General features: G+C 41.8%; 1 protein-coding gene across 1 annotated transcript; it reads right to left on the minus strand.

Moving 5' to 3' along the window:
* Positions 1-1082: 1082 nt before the first annotated feature.
* LOC101280159 (olfactory receptor 7D2-like) lies at positions 1083-2415 on the minus strand. The gene is given in 3 exon segments (XM_033401347.2): positions 1083-1605; positions 1607-1949; positions 1952-2415. Coding segments are annotated over 3 exon segments (933 nt in total). The 5' UTR covers positions 2319-2415; the 3' UTR covers positions 1083-1382.
* Between the last annotated feature and the right edge of the window lie 10556 nt (positions 2416-12971).

The following is a 12971-nucleotide window of genomic DNA, read 5'->3' on the forward strand; positions in this document are numbered from 1 at the left end:
GTGCTTGGGCTTCCCTGGTGGCGCAGTGGTTGAGAGTCCGCCTGCTGATGCAGGGGACACGGTTTCGTGCCCCGGTCCGGGAAGATCCCACATGCCGCGGAGCGGCTGGGCCCGTGAGCCATGGCCGCTGAGCCTGCGCGTCCGGAGCCTGTGCCCCGCAACGGGAGAGGCCACAACAGTGAGAGGCCCGCGTACCGCAAAACAAACAAACAAACACAAAAAAACAATTATTGATTGCTTATACCAGACACTGTTCTGGGCTCTCTTATGTGTACCATTTAATCCCCACCAGAACTCTTCAGGAAATATATTATGGGGCACAGAGGCACAGAGAAGTTAAATAACTTGCATGAGGTTGCACTCGTAGTGAATGATGGCAATATTAACCCAGGGCCCTCTTAGCCTCTATGTTCTGCCACCCCTCAAAATATGATAAGTGCTATGGAAGCGAATGAATAGGAGGATGGTGGTCAGGGTGGGGCTCTCGGAAGAGCTGACAGTTTTGATTTGAAGCGCAACTTGTGAAAAGGAAGCAGGTGTGTGAAGACTTGGGGAAGCATGGGCCAGCCAAGGAAGACAGCGAGTAGATTGCTTTGGACCTTTATTCCAGATCAAATGTATTGACAAAGACCAGAATTTCCCTTCTCTTGAAGTAGACACTACAATGATTTTCTTAAAGAAGTTTCTTATTAAGTTTCTTATTATCCTCAGTATAGGTCAGTAGCCAACACCAAAGCAAGAATCAGTAAGTAAAATCTTACGGAGTGAGGGAGGTTGGTATGAGACGGTCCAAGTAATAGTTTTCAAACCAAGACCAGGGAAGAACATGGTCCAGTAGGCATGGTGCTAGAATAACCCGAGAGGGTTAAAAGATGAGCCAGTGTGTAAACTTCTGTTGTCACTCTTGTCCTCTCTTCTCCCCATCTGCATTCCTTGACTTGATTTCTCCTCCCATGATGCTTGTAGGACTCTATATCCTTGAAATAGTTTGTTTTCATGAGAAGTTTTTTTATTGGTTGGCCATTTTTTAAAAAACTTTTTATTGGAGTATAGTTGATTTACAATGTTGTGTTGGTTTCAGGTGTACAGCAAAGTGAATTAGTTACACATATATCCACTCTTTTTTAGATTTTTTTCCTATATAGAGTTGGCCATTCTTTCTTGGTGGACAGTGAACATTCTGGTGTGCTGCTTCAAGTTTGTCTTTGGCTCAGGAATGTTTTCTTCTAGTATATCATAAATGGTATTTCTTTTCTATGTCTTCAGGTAACATATTCAGGAACACCAGTTATCAGCACTTGGGATCTCTGTTGCCTGCCCTTAACTTCCATTATCTCACTGAGAGTACGTTCCTCTAGTGAAAAGTCTCCTCAGAGCCCCCTTCAGTTCCTCAGACTGTAGATGAAGGGATTCAGCATGGGGGTGACTACCGTGTACATCCCCGAGGCTACTGAACCCTTTCTGGAGGGATGGGCTGTTCCAGAAGTGAGGGAGACCCCGAGGCCTGCACCATAGAACAAGGAGATGACTGAGAGGTGAGACCCACAGGTGGAAAAGACTTTATATTTCCCACCAGTAGATGAAATGCCCATTATGGAGGAGATAAGAATAAGAGAAAAGGATCCCAGTCAGGGAAATAACACCCAGCAGGCCAGTTACAAAATACAGCAGGATATCATTAACAAGGGCGTCAGAGCAGGTGAGCTTGAGAATCTGAGCAAGTTCACAGAAAAAGTGGGGGATTTCTGTCTCTTTGCAGAAGGACACCCTCAAAACCAAGCTTTGCAACAAAGAATATGTCAGGCAGATCAACCAATAAAGCAAAAACAGGAGACCACAAAGGCGAGGATTCATGATGACCATGTAGTATAGAGGGTGACAGATGGCCACGAACCGGTCATAGGCCATCACTGTCAGTGGCAAATTATCTAGCCCAGCAAAGATCATGAAAAAATCTGGGTAAGGCAGCCTTCATACGTGATGTCTTTGTTCTGCGTCTGGATGTTCACTAACATCTTGGGGACTGTGGTGGTGCTGAAACAGATGTCAGTGAAGGACAGGTTGGAGAGGAAGAAGTACATGGGGGAGTAGTGGTGGGAGTCTGAGATGATGGCCAGGTTCCCTATAACACAGACCAGGTACATGGACAGGAACAGCCCAAAGAGGAGGGGCTGCAGGTCCATATCTTCTGAAAGGCTCAGAAGGATGAATTTTGAAATAGCTGTTTGGTTCCCTGCTTCCATATAACTTATGGAAATTGCCTGGAAAGAGGCAAGAATAATGTTCAAACAATGACAAAACAGGAATGTGCCATACATTTGAAACTCATTCACTTATGAAGTCTTATGTTTTATCTAGCATTTTCTAGTAAGATCTCCTCAATAATACCCTCCCTTCCCTGCTTCGACCACTACTACCAGGAACACCTCTTTAAAAATGAATGTCCTACACCATGCAGGGGTGTCTTGCATCTTTCCTGACTCATGACTATTCCTTTGCTGTATAATTCCTGCGAAAGTACCAGCCTCGGTAACAACTCCTTTCTGCCTTGCCATTGTGATCTCTTCAAGTTCCAGGGAAACGTAGAGAGAAAGAGATCATTGGGAGTTGCAGAATTTAATGATGTTTTATTACCCTCATGCCATTTGCCTTGAAATAATATCTTGAAGCAGACCATTCTCTGTCTCAGGTTTGACTCGGAGAAGGATATCGTGCAAAGATTTTATAGATAATTCCTCCATTATCATATTGTAACTTCTCCATTACTCTCCCAATTTGTCCCTCTGTCGTTGTTGTAATGATCAGTGTAGCATAATACACCCCAATTCCAAAGACCAAATCAGAACTCGCACCATACATTCTAATGGTGCCCTGCATGCTCGTGTTGCAGTTCTTTAAATTTCTTTAGGTTGAGAGGACTATGCCTTTTCTGTTTCCTGTTAATTTTGTAACCTAAGCACTTAGTACAGTACTTGGTATATAATAGGTGCTCTATAAATATTTGTTGAATGAATGACAGAAATTGTCAGGGTTTGTAGAGGCAATTCCCTATCATAAAATCTTTTTTTTTAATTAATTAATTTTTGGCTGCATTGGGTCTTCGTTTCTGCACATGGGCTTTCTCTAGTTGCAGCAAGCGAGGGCTGCTCTTCGTTGTGGTGCGTGTTCTTCTCATTGCAGTGGCTTCTCGTTTCAGAGCACAGGCTCTAGGCACGCAGGCTTCAGTAGTTGTGGCACATGGGCTCAGTAGTTACGGCTCATGGGCTTAGTTGCTCCACGGCATGTGGGATCTTCCCAGACCAGGGATCGAACCATGTCCCCTGCATTGGCAAGCGGATTCTTAACCACTGCACCACCAGGGAAGTCCCTATCATAAAATCTTTTAACCAAGAACAAAGAGACCACTTATCATGAAGCCTTTTCAATTGAAAATAAAGAGAATGAGAGCCTTCTACCTTTTATGTCCCTCCTTAAAATTAAAAAAAAAGTCTTAATTTCTGTTTGAATATTACGTCTCTACCACAGGAGGGAATTTCTAAACTAAGAGACAGTTATCCTCAATTTCATACATATTTAAGAAAAAGTTCCTTCCTTTGAGTTGAAATGTGTCTTTTTATAACTTACATGGTTTTAGTTCCTCTCTCTGAAGATCATTTCTCTTTGTCATTCTAATATTTAGATATTTGTAGACATCTAAATGATTCTCTGCATCTCCTCATCTTCTATTTATTCCACAATTATTTGAGTGCCTACTGTATGCCAGGCAGTGGGTTAGAACTAAGTATAGAAAGGTAAGAGGCATGGGCTCTGCTTTCCTGTAGCATTGAGTGTCATGGTAATGTTGCTGCCTTTGATTCCTCTGAGGTAATTATTCTGATTAAGACTCTTATGATCCATCCACTCAAGGAAAGTGATTAGTAGTATTACCTGGTCATACTTAAGGAATATTAACTTAGTTGAAAATTCAAGAAAGTTTGTAAAAGGAGATGAATGAGGACAGGCAACTTTTAAAACAGTGCAATGGACATAAATACAGAAATATCAGTGGGACAGACTGGACAGTCATGAAACAGATATTAGCCAATATGAGAATTTAGTTTGTAATATAGATATATCACAACCCATAAAAGATAAATGATATAATAAATGGTGTTTAGAAAACTAGAAAACATTTGAAAAATACCTCAAAATAAATACCTAGTAGAAAAGAGAGTGGCAAAACTGAAATCAGAACACTATTAGAAATGAATACAAATAATGTATTTATATGACTTCATGAAGTGTTCAAGCTTCCTAAGTAGAAGAGCCGTGAAAGGAATCACAAAGGATTAGATGAGTAGTTTAAAAAACATTCAGTAGGGACTTCCCTGGTGGTCCAGAGGTTAAGAATCCACCTTCCAATGCAGGGTACATGGGTTTGATCCCTGGTCTGGGAACTAAGATCCCGCATGCCATGGGGCAACTAAGCCTGCGTGCCACAACTAGATGGTAGCCTGCACACCGCAACGAAAGATCCCAAATGCTGCAATGAAGATCACACATGCTGCAACTAAGACCCGACGCAGCCAAATAAATAAATACATTCAATAAATCATGTGTTTATCAATAATACCAAATGACATGAGGTAGGGAGGATTTATAAGAAAATATAAAAGTGCAATAACAACATATTAGAAAGCTCGTAAAAACAGTAAGAAAAAAAACAAGTAGAAAAAAATAAAAGACTAAATACAAGTGTGTAAAAACATGAAAAAATGCTCAAGTTCCGTAAATATATCAATGAAAACCAAAGTAAAGGAACAATTAGATGCTATTTTTGTAGACTTTAGTTTTAGAGTAGTTTTAGTTTACAGAAAAATTGAGCAGAAAGTGGAGTTCCCATTTATTACCGCTCTCCCTGCTGGACCTTGGTTTTACCTATTATTAACATTTTGCATTGTTGTGATACATTTATTATCATTAATGAACCATTATTCATACATTATTATTAACTAAAGTCCATAGTTTACTTTAGAGTTAACTCTTGGTGTTGTACTGTTTTATGGGTTTTGTCAAATGCATAATATTATTTATCCACCATTATAGTATCATACAGAGTACCCTAAAAATCCCCTGTGCTCCATGTAATCTTTCCCCTCTCCAACCACCGGCAACCACTGATCTTACTGTCTCTATAGTTTTGCCTTTTCTAGGATGGCATATGGTTTGAATCGTGTAACCTTTTAAGACTGATTTCTTTTACTTACATATGCATTTACAGTTCTTCCATGTCCTTTGATGGCTTGATAGCTCACTCCCTACTATTCCTAAATAATATTTAATTGTCTGGATATAACCACAGTTTGTTTACTGAAGAACATCTTGGTTCCTTCCAATTTTGGTCACTTATGAATAAAGCTACATAAAATTTGTATAAGTTTTTGTGTGGACATAAGTTTACAACTCACTTGGGTCAATACTAGGAACACAACTTCTGGGTAATATGGCAAGACTACATTTCCATTTAAAGAAATAGCAAGCAAAACAAAACAAAACCAGCACCAGATTTAATGAGACTATCAAATGTTGGTCATAATAAGTGAAATGGCATGACTGTGTTTGAAAAGATGCCTTTCGGCTAAGCTATTCTAGAGATCAAGTTAGTAAGTATTTGGAACCCTGCAAATGTATATATACACTGGGAGCCCTCTATTTTAATTCTAAGAAAATAGGTTATTAGATTGGTCCCAAAAGATTTAGGTATGAGACTGTTGCAACATTACTTCTTATGTTATGGTGCTTTTATTTTATTTTATTGAACAGAATGGATGAATGAATGATTTTCTTTTTGGCCATGCCATGTGGCATGTGGGATCTTAGTTCCCCAACCAGGAATCGAACCCATGCCCCCTGCATTGGGAGTGTGGAGTCTTAACCACTAGACCACCAGGGAAATCCATTATGGTATTTTAGAATGTACTGTGGAGTATTGCTGTTACAGTACAGGCATACCTCATTTTATTGTGCTTCACAGATACTGCATTTTTTACAGATTGTTAACTAAGTCTATTGACGCCGTATTACCAACAACATTTGCTCACTTCATGTCTCTGTTACATTTTGATAATTCTCACAATGTCTCAAACTTTTCCTTATTATACTTGTTATATTATACTTACATTATACTTGTTTATTATCAGTGATCTTTGATGTTACTATTATTCACTGAAGGCTCAGATGACGGTTAGCATTTTTTAGCAATAAAGTATTTTTAATTAAGGTTATACACATTGTTATTTTAGACATAATGCTATTGCACGCTTAATAGACTACAGTCTAATGTAAACATAACTTTTATATGCACTGGGAAACCAAAAAAATTCATGTGACTCACTGTTGTGCTATTTGCTTTGTTGTGGTGGTCTGGAACCAAACTCGCAATATCTCAGGGGTCGGCCTTGTATAATGTTTATAGAACATTACTGTTAGAGTACAGCTCTTTCTTGACTTATAAAGGGGTTATGTCCTGATAAACCCATTGTAAATTGAAAATACCATTAAGTTGAAAACGCATTTAATACACCTAACCTACCCAACATCATAGCTTAGCCTAGCCTACCTTAAACGTGCTCGGAACACTTACATTAGCCTACAGTTGGGCAAAATCATCTAACACAAAACCCATTTTTAAATTGAAGTATAGTTAATTTACAATGTTGTGTTAGTTTCAAGTGTACAGCCAAGTGATTCAGTTATATCTATATGTAAAGAATATATTCTTTTCCATTGGAGGATATTACAAGATATTGAGTATAGTTCCCACAAAGCCTGTTTTATAATAAAATGTTGACTCACTCATGCAATTTATGGAATACTGTACTGGAAGTGAACAACAGAATGGTTGTATGGGTACAGAATGGTTGTAAGTGCATCATCGGTTGTTTACTCTCCTGATTGCTCTGGCTGACTGGGAGCTGCGGTGGCTGCCACTGTCCAGCATCATGAGACTACTGAATGCTAATCGCTTTCACTTCATTATAAAGTCAAAAATAGTAAAGTTAAACCACTGTAAGTCAGGGACTATCTGAATACTGTTTGGAGTATTGCTGTTAGCGTATAATGTTTATAGAGTGGAGATTTTTGAACAAACAAAATGGGACGGTTGAGAACACTAACATGACAAAGAGTCCATGTTATAATCGTAAGTGGGGAGAATAGGACAGAAAGCCATTCATTTAGAACAATAGCAATTTGGAGATGAACTCTGTGACTAGAAAGAAATTCACCAGAATGTCCACATTGATTATATCTATGGGATTATGGGTGCCTACTTTCTTTGGATTTTGTTTCTTCCTATTCTACATTTTTTAAAAATTATTTTATTTTTTGGCTGCCCCACATGGCATGCCGGATGTTAGTTCTGCAACCAGGGATTGAACCCACGCTCGCTGCAGTGGAAGCACAGTCTTAACCACTGGACCACCAGGGAAGTCCCTACATTTTCTTAATTTTCCACAATGAGAATATATTATTGATACTTTGTGATCAGAAAAAGTTATTTATAGAGAACTATATTCCTATCTTGGAACAAATTTCAGGATGGCCTTTCCATTCTCCCTGTTCCCATGGGGTAGGTCAGGTATAGCCCCCTCAACAAAAGATAATTTATCATGAGCCATTATTCTAGGCTGAGAGGGAATAGTGGTTGGAAGAGGAAAGGAAAGGGAAAGCAGGAGTAAAATAAAAATATAAAGATGAAAATAAGGTGAAGGGACTTCCCTGGTGGCACAATGGTTAAAAATCTGCCTGCCAACGCAGGGGACACGGGTTTGTGCCCTGGTCCGGGAAGATCCCACATGCCGTGAAGCAGCTAAGCTCGTACACAACAACTACTGAGCCTGCGCTCTAGAGCTTGCAAGCCACAACTACTGAGCCCACGTGCCACAGCTACTGAAGGCTGCACGCCCAGAGCCCGTGTTTTGCAACAAGAGAAGCTACTGCAATGAGAAGTCCATACAACACAACGAAGAGTAGCCCGGGCTTGCCGCAACTAGAGAAAGCCCGTGCACAGCAACGAAGACCCAACGCAGCCAAAAATAAATAAATGTTTTTAAAAAAAGAAAAAATGAAGAAACTGTGTAATAAGTCAGGATTCTCCAGAGAAACAGAACCAGCAGGGGATGTGTGTGTGTCTGTGTGTGTGTGTAAAGAGATTATTATAAGGAATTAACTCACACAATTATGGAGGCTGATAAGTCCCAAGGTCTGCAGTTGGCAGGCTAGAGACCCAGGAGAACTAAGGTATAGTTGTCTGAGCCCAAAGGCCTAGGAACCAGGAGAGCTGATGGTATAGTTCCAGTCTGAAAGCTGGCAGGTTTGAGACCCAGGAAGGTATTTTAGTTCCAGCCTGAAAGCTGGAAAAAAAAAAAAAAAAGAAGTTACAGTCTGAAGGCCATCAGGGAGAAGGAATTCTCTCTTACTCAACCTTTTTGTTCTATTCATGCCTTCAACTGATCAGATGAGGCCCACCCACATTAGGGAGGGCAATCTGCTTTCCTCAGTTTACAGATTCAAATGTAAATGTAAATGTAAATGTGTCCAGAAACATCATGGACACACCCTGAATAATGTTTGACCAAATATTTACCATCACAGAATTGTATAAGTTATAATTGGTGTGTTCATTTCAAAGGTAACAGCCTGCAGAACTAAAAGATCTCCACCTGGCTGCAATGATAATGAGGGATTGCAAACTGGGTAACATCCAGTAATGGGAGGCAGACATTGCTGATGACTCTAGCAGAGAATTGGAGATATTTGCTTTGATTTTGAATACTTGGTGATGGTGGTAGTGGTATGTATACAGCATACAGAATAAAAGATCTGTATGAGAGGGATATAATCAGACTATGTGACAGATGCAGGTTTATTGCTTCAGGACTCCATGGATCATAGGCAGACAAGCGAGAGGAACTTTGTCAGTGGGAACATCTGAGACTCAGACATGCAGTAGGATATGAAGCCAGGACTGAGTGAGGAAGGCTATTGCTACAATACCGATTAATAAAGCACATGGACATACGAAGATTGCTGTTTAGGGAGAGTCTGACTGCCTTTGGTATCCAGATGTCAACAGAAACGGCCACTGGACACTTTGTTCACTCACCAATGCTGCTTTAATTCAGGTCCGCATAACCTCTCCACTGGGCTGCAGACTGGCATCCTTCTAAGTTCATCCTGCAGGGGATGTTAGAATAGTTCAGTGTCATCGTTGTATGCGTTTAAAAAATCATTCAGTGGCTCTATAGCCTCCAGGAGAAAGCCCAAATCCCAATGTCCTCCACGATCTGGTCCCTGTCTTATTACTCCAGCTTTGTCTCCCACACTCCCACCCTCATTATGTATTCCAATCCATCCTTTGAATTAAGGGGAAAATTACCCAAAACTTTTCAATAAGGCAAAAGGATGCCTACATTTCTTTTCAATATCATGCTGAAGTATTGTCTGATAGGCCTGCCTAATTCTCTCAATTTGGGGGCAAGTGTTCCTTTGTTCCGTACCTAGACTCTGTGAAGTTAGTGTTAACTCATAGGAGATTAATAAATTGCAAGCAGTTTCTGTCCAGTGGAATGCAAATTATTTCTGTTCATCTAAAAATATTACCCCAAAGGTTATGTTTTATTGCCCTGTGAGACTTCTCTATCTGATAGAAAAGATAACTCCAAGGGCTAAGGTTTTATTTTTCTGTATTTTTGTATCTATCTTGAAAAACTAAATCCATCATTCCTGACAAAATAAATCCCTGTTCCTCAAATGCTCTGCAAACTAGCTTTACTCACCTGGCTCCCTCATTAATAAATGTCTTTGACATACGCTCACTATATATTTGTAGGAGAGTCACATTTTTATCTATTGGAATATAATACTTTGACAATAAATACTCAACTACTCAACATCTTATGATTCTAGGAACATCCTGTACAATTTCATAGCTCTGGACCTTTGCACTTACCAGCCGCTCTCACTGGATGAGTCCTCTCTCACCTGGAAAAGTCCTATGCTCCCTTCCATACTCGGTCCTGAAATCTTCATTGGCATCCCCAGGCAGTGATGAACACACTCCCTTTGCACCTCCCCGTACCTTGTGGAAACTGGACCACACCTGGGACAAGCTATCACACTGCATGCACGTGTTTCATTTCTTGGTTTTGCATCCTCCCAGGAGAGCAATACATTATACTTCCCTCTTTATGTGCAGTACCTAGCTCAGTGTTAGGCGTAGGGGAGAAGCTCTGTAGATGGAGAAATGTCCCCCTGAAGAAAAAAATGGGGGGAAGGATATTCAAGTGGGTGTAGAGTGGGTTATGAGGGGGAAGCCCAGAATTGAGGGACAACGAAGGGACAGCTGACCTAGAGATAGAGGTAAAAGAACATAAGAGTGTAGACTGGGGCTTGGAGAGCCCTTTCCAGGGCTGGGGACTTTTTCTTGGTTTTGGTGGGCTTTTCTTCCCCCTACATCCCTGCCTTTATGCCAGGAAAGCATGCAAGGAAAAGATTTGCCTCCTTCTTACCTCTGCCACAGCAGTTTCTAAGCAACACAAGGTCCTCACAATGGAATTTCTGAAGGTCTGGGCTCTATGATCTTTGCTTCTCCCGATGGAGGACAAATGACAGAGATCAGAGACAAAGAGCTGAGTCTGGGACTCAGGGCCAGACTGATACCTGGTGTGGCACAAGGGCGTTTCCTCCTGGTATGGGATAGGTGAGCCAGAGGAGAAGAAAATAAGAGGATTATCTGGGGCTGAATCCCCTCACTTCCCATTAAATAATTTGCTGCTTTGACTGTTTCTAGAGAGTTTCCCCCTCGAGGGTCAGGGGAGTGATCTGCTCTGCCACTTCTACCCACTGGGAGCAGCGTTGGAGCCACCTGTGGGATCTGCCCTCACCTCATCTCCACATCCTCCAGCCCCACACCTCAGCCCTCATTACACCCTTTTCTTCCTAAACAACTTCTTCTCCTCTTGGTTGTGGCCTCCAGGGTACCCAGCTTCCCTTAGGGAACATCTTACTGCATCTCCATTTTTTTTTACAAGTCTAGATTAAGAAATATCTTTGGTCAAGTCTTGCTCTAGATCCCTGGGACACCTGTGGACCTTGCTTTGGAACAAATATCAAAGCAGTGGAGAGGAGGGCAAGCTTTCCAAAGAGTCACCTGAGTGACAAGGCAATGCCCAGGCCCTAATGGGCATGAGGTACCTTGACCGGGAGTGTTGGAATGAGCCTGAGGTCAGGAGTACCTGAATGGTGGGGATGTCAGGACCTTCACAGAGCCCTTTGCTAATCTGCTTTGCAGTCAGCCTAGCACATGTCCCCTTGTTCATTCAACATGTAAGCCCTTTTTAAGCACCTTACATCTTTGATCGAGTGATAAACAGGTCAGATAAGGACCCTCCCCTCATGGGATTTCCTTCTAGTTGTGGGTGAGGTTATGCAAAGGGACAAAGGATAAATAAACAGGTAAAGATAATGATGCATATGATTAAAATAAAATAGGGCTATGTGCTGGAGCAAGCCTGGGGGCTTCTCAGAGGAGGTGACATTTGGATATAAGACGGAAATGTTGAGAAAAGGCCAACCAAGCATAAGGGGAGTGGAAAAGTATACCTGGCACTCGTGGGAGAGGAAATCACGCATGCAAAGGCCCTGAAGCAGGAACTGGTTTGACATATTTGAATCACAGGCCTGTGTTTCAGAAGGCAACGTGGAAAATAGTGTGAGATGGGTGTGGTCAAAAGTCAGGGTCCTGGTCATTCAGGGCTTTATAGACCCATGTGAGGAATTAGGGTTTTAATGTAAGAGAGATGGGAAGCCACTGGAAGGCTTTGTAGCAAAAATGATGTGATGTGATGTCCTTTTCTGATTTCTAAGTTTGCTCTAGCTGCTGTGTTGAGATTGGGCTGTAAGCGGGCCAGACTGTAGAAGCCATGGTGGGCTTCTAGGTCCATTCCTAGATGTGGCCGGAGTGGGAGAACGGGAACAGCTCCCTGGGCTTAAAATGATCTTTTCATTGTTGATTCCTGACTTAATGGCATTGTGATTAGAAAATGTTCCTTATGATACTGCTGCTTTTTTCTTTTTCTTTTGATTTTTAATTTTTGACTGTGTTGCGTCTTTATTGCTGCACACAGGCTTTCTCTAGTTGTGGCGAGCAGGGGCTATACTTCATTGTGGTGTGCTGGCTTCTTGCTGTGGCTTCTCTTGGTGTGGAGTCCAGTCTCTAGGGATGGGGGCTTCATTAGTTGTGGCGCGCAGGCTCGGTAGTTGTGGCACACAAGATTCATTGCTCCGCGGCATGTGGGATCTTCCCGGACCAGGGCTTGAAACCATGTCCCCTGCATTGGCAGGCGGATTCTTAACCAATACGCCACTAGGGAAGTCCCAGTACAGCTTCTTTGGTACTTGTTGAGATTTGCTTTCTCCCTGGTATATGATCAGTCTTCCTACCTTTGCACGTACGCTCCAGAAGCACAGGCAGGCCCCTAGTTCCATGTGTGTCCCCTTGATCACGCCCAGCAGCTGTTCATCGAGGCTTCTGTGAATTTGCTCATCTCTATAAGACTCGTTGGGAACAACACGCAGGACATTCAGGCATCTTGTCCCTCTCAGGTTCCATCGGTTTTCGTGTCTGTCTTTTGAGGCTGTGAGAGGAACACAGTCTGTGTCCTGTCCCTTCCCGCGTCTCCAGACCGCGTGTCCCTGATGCTGTCAGCCCCCAAGGCTGCCCCCAGATTCCGCACCAGCACAGCCTCCTCCAGCCCTACCACACTCCCGTCCTCACACTTAGGGGTGTTGCTCATAACTGCTTTTAGAGAGAACTTATTTCATTTCACTTACAATCATTGCATGGTGTTCACCTTGCTTTTCCTTTTCTTTGTAATATGAACACATGAGCTCTACCTTTGGAACATTTGAAGTACACAGCGCAGTGTTGT

This window comes from Orcinus orca, chromosome 3 (assembly GCF_937001465.1).
Source record: "Orcinus orca chromosome 3, mOrcOrc1.1, whole genome shotgun sequence".
NCBI lineage: Eukaryota > Metazoa > Chordata > Mammalia > Artiodactyla > Delphinidae > Orcinus > Orcinus orca.